A 21009-nucleotide genomic window follows, 5' to 3' on the forward strand; every position below is an offset into this window, starting at 1 on the left:
AAGAAGGATTTTCTCAGTTTAGTACATTCCAAAGGGATTTACAAAGATAAAGTTTATTAAGCCAGCTGAAGTGGCAGTCCCTGTTGTAACGTAGGGAAACAGCAGCTACTTTACACACACTAAGCTTTCACAAACAGTAATATCATTGGAACCAGATCATCTTTTGTTTCTTGAGTGCTCTGTTGTGAGGAAGAATTATTGGCCAGAAGACACATGGGCTATTTCTGGTATCTTCAAAGTTTGGGAGAAGATTTGTAGCTCGGGTGCTCGTTGTTGTGGTTCTGTTCGCAACACAAATTCCCAACTCAGCGAACAGAACCAAAACATTTCTGATATCTTTTGCAATAGTGAGAATGGTCTGAGAGAAGAGATGGAACACTTCATTTAAATGACTGAGGCAATGCAACATTTCCTTTGTCGTGATCCTCCAATAGTGCAACAGCTCCTCATTAATGAGCATGGAACTTTTTTCACTATCTTTGAACAAATTATCTGGAATGTGTTCTGATACACTCTCAGTCCACTTGCTGAATTGCAGCTTTGATTATACAATGTCTTGGATCATAAAAGTAGAAGTCCTGCACAGATTCACAATGATCAAACCCAGCTATATCTCGCAATTATTATCAGATCACGTTATGTCAAAATATCTCCAGTTTTGTCAAGAATTGAGAATCAAAAAGTCATTACTTTGAGGTTTTATGATCATACAAGTTATTTATAAATGTTGGAAGTGACCATTTGATCTGGACTGAGTGTTCACAAACAATTTGGAATGGTGAGGACAGTGAAAGGTGAGAGTTTCCTTTAATGCTTATTGTAACAGGCTTGAGCAGGACAGCATACTATACAACTGACCAATGTGTCCAGCGATGGTCAGGTAACTGAACAACACAGATAGGTAAAATTTGAACAGCAATACATGCAACAGCATAACAATTTTCTTGAAAACTATATTTAGTATTCTTCAGGGCGCAAAAATTATACATTGTTAACAAATTATTGACTATGTGATCCAGGAGATCCAGGACACATTGTTGGTCACCATTATTCATTGGAACCTGATGCTTTCGTCCCCCTCCATTGATATAGATAGGGGTCTGCCCTCCGTCTTGCTTCCTGAAGTCAATGATCAGTTCTTCTGTTTTGCAGACATTGAGACAAAAATTGTTATCATTGCACTATGAAACCAAGCACGCTATCGACTTCTTATATTCTGACTCATCATTATTTGATATGCAGCCTACAACCATGATGTCATCAGCAAACTTGTAGATGTTCATATGAAATGTGACCAATCAGTCATGTGAAAAGGGAGTATTTAGGGGATGAGGATGCATCCTTACGGGACCGCAGTGTTGAGAATTATTGTAGAAGAGGTGCAGTTAGCTACCTTCACTGATTGCGGTCTGTGCGTCAGGAAACTGAGGATACAGTTGCAGAAGTTAGAGCCATGCCCTAGGTCTCGGAGTTTTGAGATTAGTTCAATTGGGATTATAATGTTGAAGGCGGAGCTGCAGTTGATTAGTAGGAGCCTGATGTAGGTATCCTTATTATCTAGATGTTCCAGGGACAAATGTAGGGCGAGGGAATTGTGTCCATTGTGGACCTGTTCTGCTGACTATTAAATTGCAAGGGAATGAAGTAGTGTTATCATGTTGCTCCACCTCTTTCTCCTTTCATTCCATTCCTCATGTGGACTCCTCGTTCCATTATCTGCTGCATCTAATGTTGGCTCTCAGTTCCTTGGATTTATTCCTCAATTGAATTATTTTTATAACTGGATATTTCACTGCATACATTAACTGTTCTCTGAATGCTCTCTGCGTCACCACATAAATAAAAGCATTTGTGCAGCAACTCAGGTTCCGCAGCATGAATGCGATTCTTTCAAATGTCCGAAAAGCAGTGTAATTCAAAGAATTAGCAGCACTAAACATATATAAAATGTACCCCAACCAGAGAAGGATGAAGCTTGCACATATGGCAAAGAGTAAAATGGCAGATTTCTTTCTGCTCTCCAGCTCTGGGTCATTCTCTATTTTTCTCTGACCTTTCAGTTCCACACGCACCTTAACTGCCTCGAAGATGTGTCTGACAGTCAGGACATTGATAAATAGAATAAAAGTGAATGGGAATATTGGTGTTAAAAATTGTTCAAAATATTTGAAACTTGCCCACCGACGGCCATTATAATAACTGCGTGTGGTAAAACAGTACCATGGAGCGTTGTTGATGATCCTTCCAGGTTTAAATCAGAAGTAGTTAGGAATGTTGCTAGAACGCTCATTGCAGTTTTCTCTGTGCAATACTTAGTTTTCAAATGGTGAAAACAGATGGCAACAAATCGATCAAAAGAAAAAGCAGCAGTGAACCAGACAGAACATCAATGGCTGAGCAGGTCAGGACATAGATAACTCTGCAAACAGGAGTGATGTTCAGGAAACAGCGTGGATAATAAAAAGACACAAATCTATCAAGTACGATATCAAAAACGATGAACAGTAGATCAGATGTTGCCATGGCCACCAGATAGTGAATGGTGCATGTAGAAAGATCACACTTGCCCCGAGCCAAGAGTGCAATCACCACTAGACTCACTGTAAGAGAGAGAAAGGAGAAAGAGACTTGAAGTTACTCTCTGTGCCTGAGCCCAGATTGTAAGTAATGGCAAGAAGGACATTGTTGTTCCAAACCACATGAAGTCTCGACAATATGAACCTCAATAGCAAACTCTCTCTAAATGAATCATTTTAGACCACTTCTTATGATAGGATATCCTTATGTGATGTTCATTTTCACGAGCGTGCAACTCCCAAAATTGACCCAGTTTTAAAGATAAGAGATCCTGAATTTGATTCAGTGTAATTTTCTAAAGTAAGGAACACCAACGCATAAACCCATAGACCACAGGGAAAAGGATCTGTCTTCTGGTTTATAGACCAGTAGTAATTGGGAAATTCGTTGGACAAGACAAAATAAGCTTTGACATGGACCATCCACTGGAATAGCTGACATCCTGAATCCAGGAAGATATCAGCACCAAGCTTCCCTACTTTCCCCTTGGTTATTTCTCCTGCTGTCTCCCATGTGGGACATTCTTTTGGACAATAATCACAGCTCAGGTTCAGAGCTATCTTCTTTCAGATCTGGGAATATTGGTTAATTTTAAATGTACTCACAAAATGTGAGTTTTGGTGCCTGGACCAATAATTCTTGCCCAATTCTAATTGCCTTTGAGATAGTACTTGAGAGCAGCATTTTTGAACACCTGCATTATCTGGTGGATAGGAAAACCCTGTATATTTTGGAACAGAGTTCCATAATTTTTAGACAGCAGTAGTAATGGAACAATGATGTATTTCCAAGTCAGAATAAAATCTATCCTGAAAGGGAAGTAGCATGTGATGGTGTTTCTATGCAACTCCTGCTCTTGTTCTTCTAGCTATTAGAGGTCATGGTTCTGCGAGGTGCTGTCAAAAAACACTTGGAGTGCAATGTTTTGCATCTGTGGGTGGTATTCATTGTGGGTCATTCATCTCATTAGTGAAGAGAGGGAGTACGGAATGTGGTAATTGGCATGGTGATCAATCATCAGTTTGTACTGCACAATGTGGTGCTTTGTAAATGTTGTTGGAGATGCTTTCAGTGAGACACATGGAAAGCAATCCATCCCACCCAAGCTATACTTTCTGGATGGTAGACATGGATTGGAGCTTATTGCTGCAGTAATCAATATCTGACATACTCCTGTGTCCACAGCACTTGCATGGCTGGACCAGATCATTTTTTTGTCAATGGTTGGGCCAGGTTGTTGTTAGCCATGCATTCAGTGACAGTAATGTCACTGTAAGCCAATGGCATATTGGTAGATTCTGACTTCTTGGGGATGGCTATTCCCTTGTGCTTGTGGGATACGAATGTTACTTGTCAATTACCAGACCAAGCGAGATGTTATCTCACTGTATCATGACACAGATCTTTTCATTATCTAAGGAGATGTAAATGGTGCTGAATGTTGTGCAACCATGAACAAACCTCTCTACTTTGGAAATGGCAATGGAGGGAAAGGCATTGAAGAGGCAGCTGCAGATTTTAAGGCCAAGGTACAAGTGTGAAGAACTCCTGCAGAGATGTGTGACAGCTGAGATGATTGACCGCCATCGACCGTAACTATCTTCATCTGTGGTCAGGATGAAACACAAGGGAGTTGTAATCCTGGTGAGTTCAGTTTTTCAAGGAGTCCTTATTGTGAATATGTGTTGACAATAAGAGCTGAGCATTTGTTGTCAGTAATTAAAATTTAACTGTAAAAAGAGAAGCATTTGATTGAGATAAATACAATCAATACCTCTGTAAATCCAAGTCAAACGATCCTGAGTTTGTCACACTAGAATATAGAAGGTCAAAGGCTGAGGGTAAATAACAGGTCAATGTGTGACACAGTTTGAATGCCCAGGAAAAGTCAGAATGTTTGTCATTATCACATGAAAGGGATAGAATTACTCCCAATACTGTAAGTGGGAATTGTCTTAGTGACATGTATACCAAGGGCAGGCAGAAATAACTCGTTATGTTGAAGGTAAAATTAATCAGTCATACTTTTCAATATTTCATGTACAGGTTGGTCTGTTACAATGTGTTTCGTTAACACAAAATCGCTACAATGCAATTGACAAATTGAAGACACTGTTTCTAAAGTGCAGAATGTTAAGGTGTGTCTTAGTTATAATACTATTCCAGCCCCATTAGTTCAAATGGTGCTCTTATTACTCCATTTTCTTATAACACGGGATTGCACAAGAATGGAATTACCACATTATCGCGGAACTGACTGTAAGGGTCTCCTTCTTCTGCAACTATGTTCCCTCGTTCAAGACTCCTACAGAAGTGGAAACATCATCTCAACATCGACCCTGTCAAACCCCCTCAGAATTATGTATATTTCAATAAGATCAAAATGCTAATGAGGAAAGACCTAATCTAGTTATCATTTTTCCTAAGTCAACCCTTCACCCCAGGAATCAGTCCAGTGAATCTTTTGAACTGCTCACCTTTTGTTTTGCACACAAATCACACTTTGCTGACCTTTTTGAAATCTGCCTCCATTTATAATTGTTTGCTTTTTTGATTCTTCCGAGCAAAGTGTTTGACCTTACACTTTCCAGCATTAAAGCTCCAGCTTCCAAGTTTTTGCCCATTCACTCCATGTATCTACATCCCCTTGCAGATTCCTTATGTTCTTACCAGAATGTACCCCCGCCCCACCCCCAACCACAGCTATTTATATATCATCAGTAAATTTGAACACATTTTTCTCTGTTTCCTTCTTCGAGTCATGAATGTAGATAGCAAGGAATTGAGATGCTGGGACTTGATGGTTCTGATGGCACTTCACAAATTACATCTCTCCAACAAAATGTCTATTAACCCCAACTCTCCATCTTCTGTGTGTTAATCCAGTCTCAATCCATGCTAATACATTACACTCAACACTGTGAGCTCCTGTCTTGAGCATTAACCTTCCATGCAGCACTTAAAAAAAACTTTGAAATCCAAATGCACTACATCTTCACTTTTGACTCCTCAAAGTCTGTCCACCAGCGAGAAGGCCCAAGTCAGGAATGCAATGGAATACTCCCTACAGTACCACATCCAAAAAGAAGTATGCCTCTGTTTCTTGAAAGATGAGTACAGCTAAAGTTGGGGTATGAAACTTTAAAAAGATTTGAAGATGGAATTTCCATGAAAAAGGGTGATGGCAACTAGAGTTTGTTTTGTTCGAATATTCATTCAGCATTTGAACACTTCGTAATGGGAAAGGCATGTCAGAGATACTCCTACTTACGCAAGGCCACTGGCTAAGTTGTTCCCCCCCAGCTAGTTACCCACACTCAGTATAATTTTGCTTTGAGGGATGCTCCCAGTGACACCTGAACACTGGGGTAAGTTGTTCCCCTTTAGCTAAGAACCCACACTCAGTGAAATTCTAATTGAAAGATGCTAACTGAATCACAATGTCACTGGAATTAGATGTTCCCTTCAGGCCATTGACTCACATGCAAAACAGTTCTACAGTGAAAGATATTAGTGATTGAGGGCATTTTCCTATTCATAGTCCACATTGACTACAATGCTGCTTTTACAGATACCCACAGGAAGCGCGAACACTGGGTCACAAATTCCTCATGACCAATTCTTTTTGTTTCCTGACACACAGAATCGTTGGCTGGCCAGCATTTATTAGTCAACCTCAGTTGCCCTTGAGAGGTGATGTGAGCTGCGTTCTTGAACTGCTGCAGTCCATGTGCTGTAGGTTGCCCTACAATGCCATAAGGGAATGGATTCCAGGATTTTGACCCAGTCTGACATTGAAGGCATGGTGATATATTTCCAAGTCAAGATGGAGATTGGCTTGGAGAGGAACTTTCAGGTGGTGGTGTTCCCAAGTATCCACTGTCCTTCATCTTCTAGATGGTACTAATCATAGTTTTGGACAGTGCTGTTTAAGGAACTTTAGTGAATTTCTGCACGTATCCTGTAGACTGAACACACTGCTGTCAGTGGTGAAGATAGTGGCTGTTTGTGGATGTCGTGCTAATCAAATGCACTGCTTTGTTTAGGATGGTGTCAAGATCCATCAGTTTTGTTGAAGTTTCACTCATCCAAGCAATTGGGGAGTATTCCATCACCCCCCTAACTTGTGCCTTGCAGGTGGTGGACAGGTTTTGGGGAGTCAGGAGGTGATTTGTTTGCTACAGTATTCTGAGCCTCTGTCCTGCTGTCCCAGCCACTGTATTGATGGGGTGAGGCCAGTTGAATTTCTGGCCAGTACTGATAATGGGGGATTCACTGATGTTAACACCATTGAATGTCAAGGTGTGGAGGGAAGGTCATCTCTTATCACAGATAGTCATTGCCTTGCATTTGTATGGCGTGAATCTTATCTGCCATTTTTCAGCCCAAGCCCAGACACCCAGCATATCTGGCAGCACAGTGGTAATCAATGCTGCCTCACGGCACCAGGCGCCCAAGTTTAGGTTCTAGCCTTGAAGGACCGTCTGCATGGAGTTTACCTGTAAGTGTGGTTTTGGTTTCAATGGTTTCATCTCACAGTCCAAAGCTGTGCAGGTTTGGTAGGTAAATGCAAAATTATGCCAGTAGGGTGGTGGTGTGGGATGGTCTGCGGAGAGTTGGTGCTGACCCAATGGGCTGAATGGCCTCTGTCTGCAGAGTAGGGATTCTACAATTCCATGATATTGTTGAGATCTTGCTCCCTTCAAACATTGATTTCTTCAGTATCAGATGAGTTGCGAATGGTGCTGAACATTGTACAATTATCGGCAAACATCCCCACTTCTGACTTTCTGACGGAGGGCACGTCATTGATGAAGCAGCCGAAGATGGTTGGGCCTAGAGCACTACTCTGAGGAACTGCTGCAGAAATGACCAGGAGATGAGAAGACTGACCTCTAAGAACTACTCTGTGCCAGTTTTGACTCCATCCATCGGAGTTTGCTTCCCGATACCCCATTCATTCCAGTTTTGCCTGGGCTCCTGATGCCACACTTGAATGAGTGTGGTCTTGATGTCAAAGGTAATCACTGTCACCACATTTCTGGAAATCAGCTCTGCAATTCAGCTCTACAGTGATGGATTCTCCCAACAACAAGACACCATTGCAATCAGAGGGTCCAGCCTGATGTTAGTGATCCCAATACAGTTCAGTTCCATGATCATTAATGCCTTCATTCAGAGTGATTTCTGGAGACTTGACTCAGTATCCCACATCAGTCCAGTAAATCAGTGGCAATGAAGAGCGCCTGTGGGCAATAAAACCTTTTTTTTTGTTGTTCTCCGTTGACGAATTACACCACAGGGTAAGTTTGAAAATGTTAAATGTGTACATTGATATCACACATTAGGAATTTGTTCTGCTCAGTTCAGTGGCCAGTAAGTCGAGGGTTAAATGTATTTGTCATGCAAACCAATGGATCAGCATTCAGAGAGTACCCCACATCTGAGAGGTGGCTCCTCTGGGGAGGTAAAGACTGAACTTGAAGCGAAGAAATAAATACTTGAAGAGAGCCCATCACAGAATGCTTGTACCCCAGAACATTCAGTCTTCTGTATTGTACTAACCTCTGGCATTATAGCAGCAACACATGTTCTCTGAATCTGACATCGTTCCCTTGGCTGTCAAATGAAATTTGTTTAATATCTTGTCATCCAATATTCCATGGGAATGGGTTGAGCTCAGTTGGCTGGATTGTTGGTTTGCAGAGCAGTATGATGCTAACAGCATCGGCTCAATTCTCATCACTGGCTTGAGGTTACCATGAAGGACTCTCCTTCTCAACCTCTTCCCTCAGCTGAGGTCTGGTGGCCCTCAAGTTAAACCACCAGCAGCCTCTTCTCTCTAATGAGAGCCCTGTGGTCTGATAAGACTATGGTGACACAATATATCGAACACTCTATTTTCCTTCAAGTGAATCATTATGGAATTGAAGAATGGTGTCATTATTGCATGAGAGAGTTTGACCCACTGTATTACTCCCCTGATGTAAAACACACTGTTCCAGATAGGCCCCAGGCAGCAGTGTTGATGAAGCAGCCTTGACATTTACAATGTACTGTGGGAACATTCAGCTTGGTGTTACTGTTACTGCAAACATTTATAAACTTCCAAGTGCTAGCTGGCATCAACAAGAACCTTCTATACTATCTCTCATCCACTCCCAATTTAAATTCGATTCCTCGATAGCCACTAAACAGTCTGAGATTACTCAGCATCTACGTGTGATCTCCAATAAACCACCTCATATTGATATAGAGATTCAATCAACATGGAAACTTTTATCCAACCAGAAGGGGCTGAATGCACGGAACCCTGGCCATTCAGGGAACTGACCCTACACAGGGCAGTTAAGACATGAGTGATTTCCCACAAAGTGAATACAGGTGAGCAGTCATTCCCACTCACCTCAGCTTTCCAATCATTCAGAATGGGAGGAAAATATGATAAAATTTCTAAGGGCAGATTGGCTCAAATTGATCAGCAAGATCTTGAATAGCATTGATGTAACATCTCACCTTATAACTGTAGGAACTGATATGTCTATGCAAATCTCTCAATGGTGTAAACCACAATTACTGTTTGGACAGACATCCTATGTGACAATTGGTGCAATGATATCCCACACCATGAGACAAAGAGCATCATGCAAATCAGGGTTGACAGATGATTCACATGAGAACACAGAACATCGAACTGTAAAGCACAGGAACAGTCTTTATAAAGCTGAAACATGACATCTTGACTCTTGTACTCAATTTATCAGCCAATAAAGGCAAGCTGACCATACATCTTCTTTGCTACCCTATTTACTTGCAAGGTCACTTGTAGGGAGCTATGGACTTGAGCACCAAGATCACTGTACATCAATGCTGTTCAGGGTTCTGCCAGTAACTATATATCTTTTCCCTAACTTTCAATCTCCTAAAGTGCAGCGCCTCATACTTGCCCAGATTAAACTCCATCTGCCACCTTTCCACCCCTATTGGCAATTGATCTCCACTGTATCTTTGACAACCTTATCCACAACTTCATTGATGGTTCTATCATCTGCAAATAAACAAAGGTCAGAGGTCCCATTCTGGAACCTTGAGGAACATCACGAGTCACGAACCTCCAGCCAGAAAAACACCTTTCCTCACTGTCCTCTGCTTTCTATGGGAATCGAAGCTGCCACTTCACCATGGATCCCATGTCGTGTAATCTTCAGGATGAGCCCACCATGATGGACCATATCGGGCACCTTTACTGAAATCCATGCAGACAACATCCACTGCTCTACCCTCATCGACTACCTTTGTCACTTCCTCAAAAGATTCAATCAAGTTCGTAAGACATGACCTGCCTTGCATAATGCCATGCTGACTGTCCCTAATTAGGCCCTGCATTTCCAAATGCATGTAAACCCTATCCCTAAGAATCATCTCCAATAGTTTATTTTCATATCCGTTCAGCAGTGTGCTGTTGCTGGACTATGATTCAATTGGTGATCCTGATACAGTATCTAACGCAGCAAGTCCCTCAATACTGAACATCAGGTCAGTTGGGTGTCACAGTAGCAGGGCTGACTTTCACTCCATATGGCCGGATGTTCTTGATCCTGATTGGAGCCTCTGAGCAGCACAACTATATCAAATATCCGAAATTGCACATCAGTCACCCCAAACCAAAATGTCTTTCATCTACAAAAAATTATCTCCACGGTTCTGAGCCAGGTACAATGACAGAGGTTTCACAAAGTTGGTGGAGTACTGCAGTACATGGTGTAACACTCGAGCCTCAAGGTGAATCCATCTAAAAATATATCCAGGGGTTTTAGTCTCTAAAACATCAGTCCTGACAAAATAGTCATAATAATAATGTTATAACAATAATGTGAATAATAATGATAGCAATTACATATTTAAACTGACAGCTAAAGTCTAAATAATAATCCCAAATGAACACAAATTGGAGGACCTTCACGTTATCATTTGGGGACCATCAAAGGATAAAGCAAAAAAAGGCAAGATAGAAAACATCCTGTTGGACAATTTGATCCTCTGAGGCACCTAAAACTCCAGCCCTCAGCACTTATCCTACTGGGCTCTGCACCACAGCACTGTGTATCATTTTACAAATGGCACACCTCACATGGCATTCACATAATTTCAACAATATACATTGTAGTTGGAACCTTTTGTTTAATAGCCTTCCCAATGATCTGTCCTCACAAATATAACTCCAGGCATCCACTGACTGACAAAAACTCAAGATGGTCAAAGCCATCTAGGCTGATCCACCCTTATCATGATTAGATTTTCTCCAGGGTGGAAACATTTGGCCCAAAAGGTCCACACTGACACTAATTAATGGACCTAACAATGTACGCAATTTAACATGGTCAATTCACCTGACCTACACATGTTCAGATTGTGGGAGGAAACCCACACAGACACAGGGAGAACATGCAAACTCCATGCAGACAATCACCAGAGGCAGGAATTGAACCCAGGTCACTGGTGCTGTGAGGCAGCAATGCTAACCACTGAGCCACCATTTCACAGGGAACCTAATCTAATCCAGCTGACTGAGAGCAGGCTTGAAGTGACCACGGAGAGAGAATGGTCTTGCTAAACCCTTTCTAGACAAGCTGGGGCCGGTGCTCAGCCAAACTTCATCACTGAAGCCTCAGTGAAAGCCCATTCTGCACAGGACAGAGAAACAGACACTGCTACATGTTACTGAGAAACTTCCGAATCGACAAACAATTCACTTTAAACTCTGTAAGTGAGAGCACTTTCATCTGGCATTGGGATTTGCCTTGCTCAATGGAAATTACATCATCAGGAAATGCAGATCGGAAATATAGACTTATGTAACTTAAGTTGTTCCAAGACTTACCGGGTACACCAACAATGACAAAGATGGTGTCGTATATTTTTGAGATCATTATGTTTGGAAAATACATTTTGTTGTTTGTGAAACAACCTCTCCCTTCCTGCTGCTGGCATCTGTCCGAATTGTCTCAAAATTAGGGATGAGACATATCCAGAGACATGATTTTATATTTTGTGATTCATTTTATATTTTGTTGTATCCCTCCTAGGAAAATATGATTACACATTCACCTTTTTAATATCATTTTGAACAAAGAGATTATGACAACAGGTTTAGTTTGATGATGTAATGTCATTGAAATTTAAGTCTACATTTGAATACCCCAAAGACTGGATGAATCTAATCTTATTTGGTCACAACCGCTCCTTGTAACTTGTCATCAAACAAGATAAGTCCCCTGGGCCTGATGGCATTTATCCTAGGATTCTCTGGGAAGCAAGGGAGGAGATTGCAGAGCCATTGGCCTTGATTTTTGTGTCCTCTTTGTCTACAGGAGTAGTGCCGGACGACTGGAGGCTAGCAAACGTGGTTCCCTTGTTCAAGAAGGGGAGTAGGGATAATCCTAGTAACTATAGGCCAGTGAGTCTCACTTCTGTTGTGGGCAAAGTCTGAGAGAGAATTGTAAGGGATAGGATTTATGCACATCTGGATAAGAATGATGTGATCAAGGATAGTCAGCATGGTTTTGTGAAGGGCAGGTCGTGCCTCACAAACCTTATTGAATTCTTTGAGAAGGTGACTAAGGAGGTAGATGAGGGGAAAGCGGTAGATGTGGTATATATGGATTTTAGTAAGGCGTTTGATAAGGTCCCCCATGGTAGGCTACTGCAGAAAATACAGAGATATGGCATTGAGGATGAGTTGGAGGTTTGGATTAGGAATTGGCTGGCTGGAAGAAGACAGAGGGTAGTAGTTGATGGCAAAGGTTCATCTTGGAGTGCCGTCACTAGCGGTGTTCCGCAAGGATCTGTTTTGGGACCATTGCTGTTTGTCATTTTTATAAATGACCTGGAGGAAGGGTTAGAAGGTTGGGTGAGCAAGTTTGCGGATGATATGAAAGTCGGAGGAGTTGTAGACAGTGAGGAAGGATATGGCAGGTTACAGCGGGATATAGAGAAGCTGCAGAGCTGGGCAGAAAGGTGGCAAATGGAGTTCAATGTAGCTAAGTGTGAAGTGATTCACTTTGGTATGAGTAATAAAAAGATGGATTACTGGGCTAATGGTAGACTACTTGGTAGTGTGGAAGAGCAGAGGGATCTTGGTGTCCATGTACACAGATCTCTGAAAGTTGCCACCCAGGTAAATAGTGCTGTGACGAAGGCATATGGCGTACTGGCTTTTATTGGTAGAGGAATTGAGTTCCGGAGTCCTGAGGTCATGCTGCAGTTGTATAAGACTCTGGTGCGGCCGCATCTGGAATATTGTGTGCAGTTTTGGTCGCCATACTATAGGAAGGATGTGGAGGCACTGGAACGGGTGCAGAGGAAGTTTACCAGGATGTTGCCTGGTATGGTAGTAAGATCCTATGAGGAAAGGCTGAGGCACTTGGGGCTGTTTTCATTGGAGAAAAGAAGGTTTAGGGGTGACTTGATAGAGGTGTACAAGATGATTAGGAGGTTAGATAGGGTTGACAGTGAGAACCTTTTTCCACGTATGGAGTCAGCTATTAAAAGGGGGCATAGCTTTAAATTAAGGGGGGGTAGATATAGGACTGATGTTAGGGGTAGGTTCTTCACTCAGCGAGTCGTAAGTTCATGGAATGCCCTGCCAGTAGCAGTAATGGACTCTCCCTCTTTATGGGTATTTTAGCGGGCATTGGATAGGTATATGGAGGATAGTGGGTTAGTGTAGGTTAGGTGGGCTTTGATCGGCGCAACATCGAGGGCCGAAGGGCCTGTACTGCACTGTATTCTTCTATGTTCTATGTTAAGAATGCTTGCAGTGTTTCACACACTAATAATCCCATCAACATCTGAATATCTTTTGATATTCTTTACTGTGATGACTTTTATTTTACTGAGGGTATTCAATCATTCAAAACCTCATGTTGTACCTTGACAGCTGTTCTACTGCACACTGTTATACCACTAGTTTCCTTGTTAATTCAGTTCCATGACTCATTTGGGAAAGTCTGTCTGATTCAGCACTTGAATACCAAAGCTGAAACTAATACTGACCACAACAATAACTGAAACTTACACTTGGTAATAATTTCTCAAAACAAAGTCAAAAAGAAATCAGAACCTTAACTTCAAAATTATAGAATGATAGCACCATACAGGACAGAAGTGACCCATCGATCCACAAAGGTTGTTCCTCCAAAACTTACATGAAAAGCTGCACAAGTCCCACTCCCCAGCTCCTAGTCCACATTCTTGAATGTTATGACATTTCAAGTGCTCATTCAAGTACTTTTTAAAGGTTTTGAGGATTTCCTCCTCAGTTACCCTCCTGGGCAATGCACTGTAGGCCCCTGCCATACTCCGGATGTCATGTTCCCTCTAAACCTCCTGCCTTTCAGCTACACCCCAGTATTGGCCCTTCACTTACTAGGATGCTAACTGGACTGGAGGTTTTGAGCTATAAGACGGGGTTAAATAGATTGGGACGTTTTTTTTACCGGCAACGTACGAGACAGAGAGGCAACCTTATTGAGGTCTATTAAATCTTGTGAGATACATATAAGATAGATAGGCAACAGATTTTCACCAGTATAGGAGAGTCAAATATTAGAGGGCATAGGTTAAGGTGAGAGTGGAGAGATACAAAAGGATTCCGAGGGACACTTTGTTCAAACAGAGGGTGGTGAGTGCTTGTAACAGGCTGCCAGAGGTATTGGCAGAAGCAAGTACAATTTTGTGATTTGATTAGATTAGGTTCCCTACAGTGGGGAAACAGGCCCTTCAGCCCAACAAGTCCACACTTGTTGCCCACCAAGACCCATTCCCCTACACCTAACACTATGGACAATTTAGCATGGCCAATTCACCTAACCTGCGCATCTTTAGACTGTGGGAGGAAACCAGAGCACCCAGAGGATACCCACACAGACACAGGGAGAATGTGCAAACTCCACACAGACAGTTCGCCGAGACGGGAATTGAAACCAGGTCCCTGGCGCTCTGAGGCAGCAGCAGTGCTAACTACCGAGCCACTGTGCCGCCCTAAGAAACATTTTAAAAAGTACATGGATGGGGTAGATATGGAGGGATATGGACCAAACCCAGGCAAATGGGTCCAGTTTAATTGTGAAAACTGGGTGGCATAAGCAATTTGGGCCATGCTGAGAATCTCTGTGACTTTATCTATTCCTGGACTGGTAAAGACACGTATCTTGTATGCCTTAACTATTCTATTACCCTGTCTTGCTGCCTTTGGGGATCTGTTAACAAGCACCTCAAGGTCCTTCTGTTTCTCTGAGCTTCCTGGTGTTCCACCACTCATTGTCTTATGTTGTGACTTCTACTAAAGTGCATCATCTCACATTTGTCAGAGTTAAATTGCATCTGCCACTGATCTGCCCATCTGACCAGTCTATATTATTTATGAATATGACAAACAATAAGGGATTCAGCACTGATCTCTGTGATACATACTGTACATGAACCTCTAATTACACAAACAGCCTTCTGTCAATATTCGCTGCCTCCTCTGACTGAGCCAATTTCCCAGCCAACTTGCCAAGTTACTCCAGCTGCCATATGCTTTTACCTTCATTCTCAATCTCCCATGTTGGACCTTGTCAAAGACTTTGCTAAAACCCATGTAAACTACTTCAATTGTCCTAGCCACATCCACAGACATGGTCACCTCCTCCAAAACTCCACCAGATTGTCAGACCTCCATCTGACAAAGCCGTGCTGACTGTCCATGATCAAACCTTGTTTCTTTAATTGGAGATTAATCCTTTCTTTTGGAATTTTCTCCAATAATTTCTCTAACATTGATAGACACTCACTGCTCTGTTATTTCTGGTCTACCTCTACCACATTTCTCAAAAAGTGAAAACACATCAGCTGTCCTCCAGTTCTATGAGACTTCCCCTGTGGCCGGAGAGGAATTAAACATTTGGGTCAGAGTCCCTGTAATTTCTTCCCTTGTCTCCTTGGTTACAACTCCTCCAGACCTCAGGATTTGTATACTTTGAAACTCCCCAGTCTTCAATAACTGTTCTCATCAGATATAAATCTGCTGAAGAGAGACTGAGAGTGAGATTGTTGTTTTGCATTTTGCATGTTTCCTTCCCAATGCTGTTCCCATCCTTAATGAGGTGGGGGCAACATGTGTTCTTAGGACCCTGGGTTTCAAATTCCAATTTTTCAGATAAGCACATTCCAAAGTACTTTAAGACTAAGGGGAAGAATGAGTTCTTATTCATGCAGAAGAATTTCTTAGGTATTTTACACACAGAGACACAGAAAGACATGTACACATGTGTGCACATATATATACACACACACACACACACCACATTTACCTCACACATATATAAATTATTCTTTTACCTTTCTACTCAATACCTCCCTCTGTATGGTAAAATAATTCCCTCTAATCATCCATTGTTCCATTATACCTCCCACTGAGCAAATACACAAACCTATCTTGCCCTGATACAAACTGGATGTTCTCACAATTGGTCATAATCAAGACAAATTCATGGAGTTGACCACTATCACTTAGTCTGTTGTATTTCCATTTTTTGGGATCAAATAGAAACAAATTAACTTATCACTAAATGGTAAAAAAAATCTTAAAACTTTATTGGGTAATTGGAACAGTGGTTAGCTCTGCTGCCTCACAGCGCCAGAGACACGGGTTCAATTCCCGCCTCAGGTGACTGTCTTTGTGGAGTTTGCACATTCTCCCTGTGTCTGCGTGGGTTTCCTCTGGGTGCTCCGGTTTCCTCCCACAGTCCAAAAATGTGCAGGTTAGGTGAATTGGCCATGCTAAATTGCCCATAGTGTAAGGTCAAGGGGTAAGTGTAGGGGAATGGGTCTGGGTGGGTTGCATTTCAGCTGGTCGGTGTGGACTTGTTGGGCCGAAGGGCCTGTTTCCACACTGTAAGTAATCCAATCTAAAAAAAATCAAGTTGGGTTCCAACTCAGCCAGGAAGCCAGCCATTGAATTAGCTCATATTCAGATACTTCAGAGCTACGATCATGGAATTGGGTCAAATCCCAGCATGACAAAACTTCAATTTCATAAGTATGTGGATTATAACTCTAATGTCAACCATGAAACTAATGTCAGTTGTCAAAGAAAATGCACCTGGTTCATTAATATCCTTTAAGGAAAGATAACTACTGTCTTTACTTGGTCTGGACTATATGTGACTCCAGACCCACAGAAATTGGTGTGGTTTATGGAGGTCAGCCATCTAAGCTCCAAGACCTCACAGCAGGAGGTCCTCAAGATTGTGTCCTAGCCCTAACTATCTTTAGTGACTGTATAACTGACCTTCTCTCAATCAGAATGCCATAAATCAGAGGGTTCGCTGATACTTGCACAATGTTCAAAGCATTCTAACATCCTCAGATACTGAAGCACTCCATGTCACTCTATCACAAGACCCCTGAAAATTCCAGCCTGGGCTGACAATTGGCAATTAACATTCACGCGAGACAAATGGGAAGCAATTACCACCTTCAATAAGAGATCACCTAAATAATGCTTCTGGACACTTAAGTCTTTGCTGTTGCTGAATCCCCTACAATCAACAGTATCGGAGTTACCATTGAGCTAAAAATGAACTGGACTCATGAGATAAGTCCTGCTCACTGTGGATAGAAGGGCAGGTCAGAGATCAAAAATACTGCTGTGAGTGATGCAGTTCATGACACCAAATGCCTCTCTGCTATCGACAAGGCACACATCAGGAATATGATGGAATACACCCCATTTGACTGGATGAAATGTATCTCCAACAACAGTCAAGAAATTGGACACCACCATGATAAAAACATAATGCTGTAGACACTTGAAGCCTGAAATGAAACCGGAAAGTGCTGGAGAAAGTCAACAAGCCTGGCAGCATTGGTGGAGAGAAATAGAGAATTAACCTTTTGATTCCAATATAACTCCTCTTCAGAACAGGACTGAGGAGGAGTCATGTAGGACTAAAAACATTAATTCTCTTTCTCTCTTAACATATACAACCAGACCTGCTGAATTTCTCCAGCTCTTGCTTTTTTAGGACAAAGTAGCCAGTTTGATTGGCCCCATATCTACGAACATGCAGTAAATCCAACACCAATCTTCTGTAGCAGCCTTATGTATCATCAACTAGATATGCTCCAGAAATTCACCAATGCTCCTTAGACAGCATCTTCCAAATGTACAACCATACCTTCCTAAAGACAAAGGCAGTAGATGCATGAGAACACCACTACCTACATGTTCCCTTCCAAGCCAGGCAGTATCATGCCTTGGATATATATTCCTTCCATGTCCCCATAGTCCTAGTGAACCACAGGCTGCTCTCCCATTAGTGAGACATGACTGGTCATGAGTTTAACCTGAGTGTCACCATGCCCCAGGGGAGGGGTGAGGTTGAGAAGGTGGGACCTTCATGGTGATCTCAGCTAGTGTGTGGGGATTGAACCTGTGCTGTCGGTGTCACTCTACATCATGAGCCAGTTGTCCATCCACCATTGCCACAGGGGGTCAGTTAGCACAGTAGGCTGGAAGGCTGGTGTGAGATGAAAAGAGGAGAAGTGATCCTTAGGTTAAGCTCACCACCAGTTGACTCTCTCTCTCTCTCTCTCTCTCTCTCTCTCTCTCTCTCTCTCTCTCTCTCTATGAGAGAGCAGCCATATGGAACTAGAACTAGGGCGATTTCTGCAGTAACCCTGGTTATGACACGGGGTAAACCCTCCTGCTTAATTTAAAACCAGCAACACAGAAAAGATTGATCCTGTGCAGTAATCTGTAAAAATTCGAATGGCCAAGGAATATTTAAAATAAAATTAACGGCTTTATTTCTTAAAGTATAACAGAGAATACTTAACTACTATTTAAAATTTCTTTCTCTAACCGACATTCTACCTTCCCTTCTATAATACTAGTCCAATAAAACTCCCAGTTAAGATTTACTAAACAACACTTCTTATCTCAGAACCAGGCAGCTGTAGGTTCTTGTCTTCGGATCTTCCTGTGTCTGGAGTACTGAGAGACAGAAGTACTCTAACTCCCAGTACTTCTGCTTAACAGAAATCTTAGTTTTCGCTTAAGAGTAAACAATTGATCAGATATCGATGTCTGTTTGTGGAAGGAAACTTCCATCACCTGCATCTACCTTCTAATTTATAAATGGTGGATAGAATTTGACAGTCACTCAGTATCTAGTCTCTGCCACATTCTCAAATCCACATTTGTAATAATCAGGTGGTTGAATATTTTCTTGTTGGAAATGATGATTTCTTCATTAGTAAGTGCTACCTGCCACACGATGTCGTCCAGGTCATGCTGTAGGAGCCTTGTGAGCTGCCTTATTCTGGAAGGACTTGGGAATGGAACTGAATGATGTAAAATTGCTCATGAACTTTATATGATAAATGGAAGATTGTTGAAGGAACAGCTGAAAATGAGCAAGATGGGGATGCCACCTGGAAAAACCCCTGATCATAGAATCCCTACAATGTGGAGAAAGACCATTTGGCCCATTGAGTATGTGCTGACCCTCCCAAGAGCTTTCTCCTCAGACCCCGCTCCCTACCCTACACTGTAATCACACTTGCTATGTTTAATCCACCTAGCAGGACATTTTTGGACTGTGGAAGGACACTGGAACACACAACAGAAACCCATGCAGAACATTGGGAGACAGTACAAACTCCACACAGACTGTCACCCAAGGCTGGAATTGAACCTGGATCCCTGGCACTGTGAGGCAGCAGTGCAAACCGCTGAGCCTGATGTCCTGAGAGAAAGGCAAAATGTTGCCAATGCTGGAAATCTGAAATTAAAAACACAAAATGCCAGGAAAGCACATGTGATCAGACAGTATCTGTAGAGAGAAACAGTTTGGTACAGGTCAGGACATTTCCACATGAGATGCAACCTTCTTGAGACATCCGAGATTCCCAGAGGACTTGTCAGGGTCGACGCAGAAAGATTGGTTCCTCTTGCAGGAGCAGAGGGCATAATCTCTGAATAATCTCTCAGCTATCTAAAACAGATGAGGTAGAATTTCTTCTCTGAGCGTAATGAATCTATGGAATTATTTATCACAGAGGACTGTATCGGCTGTATAAGGACATTCAATACTGAGCAATTTTTAAGGGAATCAGTAAGCATTATATCAAATTGGTCATGATTTCATTGAATGGCAAAGCGGAGTTAAGGGATGGCATGACCACCTTCTGCTGTGTCTTATTGCAAGGATTAACAGATGTAATGGTCAAACTGTAAAACCAATTGACATTAATCAGGGTTCACTGCTAAAACTATACTAATTTCAAAAAGGCAGGGATCAGAGACAAGGGTTTCTAATCTTTGAATGGAAACTGACCAAGGATTAACTGAATAAAAAACCCTAATAGTCAAAGCCAATTAGTATCAACATGTACAAAACCAACTAATTTGAGAAACAACCTGTTTAGGAACAAGAAAGGAACCAAGGATAAAAAGCTAATGAGACTTGAACAGGATGCTAAGAAATTCTCCTGGAAGAATTCAAGAAGCAGAATATGGTTGTCAAAGAAAAGCATGGGTTCAGTGAAATTTAGGGGATCAGTCCATGCACTGCTGCAAGAATGAAGACTTTAAGAAGTGTGGCCAGATAATGTGAAAGTTTGTGGAACTGTCAGTCAAATGGTAACAGGGTTACAGTCAGTGGAGAAACTCAGCAAGAAGCTGCAGCAGAGAAGTGTGTGCTTTTGGGCCAAAGATATCAAATGTGGTGAATTAGAATGTGAACCATCAGGCATAGCATGGATTAGAGTTGGATAGCACATTGCTTTCACATGATTCTCTGCCAGTTTTAACTGTATGGTGCTGCACCTTTAAAGATGTTAACATAGTCCAACTGGTTAGCGCTGCAGCCTCCCAGTGCCAGGGACCTGGGTTTGATTCCAGCCTCGGGTGACTGTCTGTGTGGAGTTTGCACATCTTCCCTGTGTCTGCGTGGGTTCCCTCTGGGTGCTCTGGTTTTGTCCACAATCCAAAGATGTGCAGGTTAGGTGAATTGGCCATGTTAAATTGCCCATAGTGTTCAGGGATGAGTAGCTTTAGTGTATTAGTCAATGGTAAATGTAGAGAAATGGGATATGGGTTTGGAGGATCAGTGTAGACTTGTTGGGCCGAAGGGCCTTTTCCCACACTGTAGGGATTCTAAGATTCTGAGTGAACAGTTCATGTTCAAGGGTATACAGAGCTACAAAACATGAATCTGCTGTGATAATCAATTCAGTTCACACCAACTGATAGCAAGTTGTGGCTGGGAGCATTGATAAATTGAAGACTACAGGTTCTGATAATATCTTGGCTGCAATGTTCAAGACCGATCCATTGCATTGCCTCCTTCTTATTCAATGTATTCTAGTGTTTCTATACCC

At 42.0% G+C, this 21009-nt stretch overlaps 1 protein-coding gene across 1 annotated transcript in view; it reads left to right on the top strand.

The window, feature by feature from the left end:
• Positions 1–4028: 4028 nt before the first annotated feature.
• The window catches only part of LOC140454665 (beta-1,3-galactosyl-O-glycosyl-glycoprotein beta-1,6-N-acetylglucosaminyltransferase-like), a 143382-nt gene continuing 126401 nt past the window's right edge, over positions 4029–21009 (top strand). Inside the window, exon 1 of the mRNA XM_072549600.1 lies at positions 4029–4106. Coding sequence (XP_072405701.1) covers positions 4029–4106 — 78 coding nt within the window. The remainder of the gene's footprint in view (positions 4107–21009) is intronic.

The sequence above is a fragment of the Chiloscyllium punctatum genome, chromosome 29 (genome assembly GCF_047496795.1).
Source record: "Chiloscyllium punctatum isolate Juve2018m chromosome 29, sChiPun1.3, whole genome shotgun sequence".
Taxonomy (NCBI): Eukaryota; Metazoa; Chordata; class Chondrichthyes; order Orectolobiformes; family Hemiscylliidae; genus Chiloscyllium; species Chiloscyllium punctatum.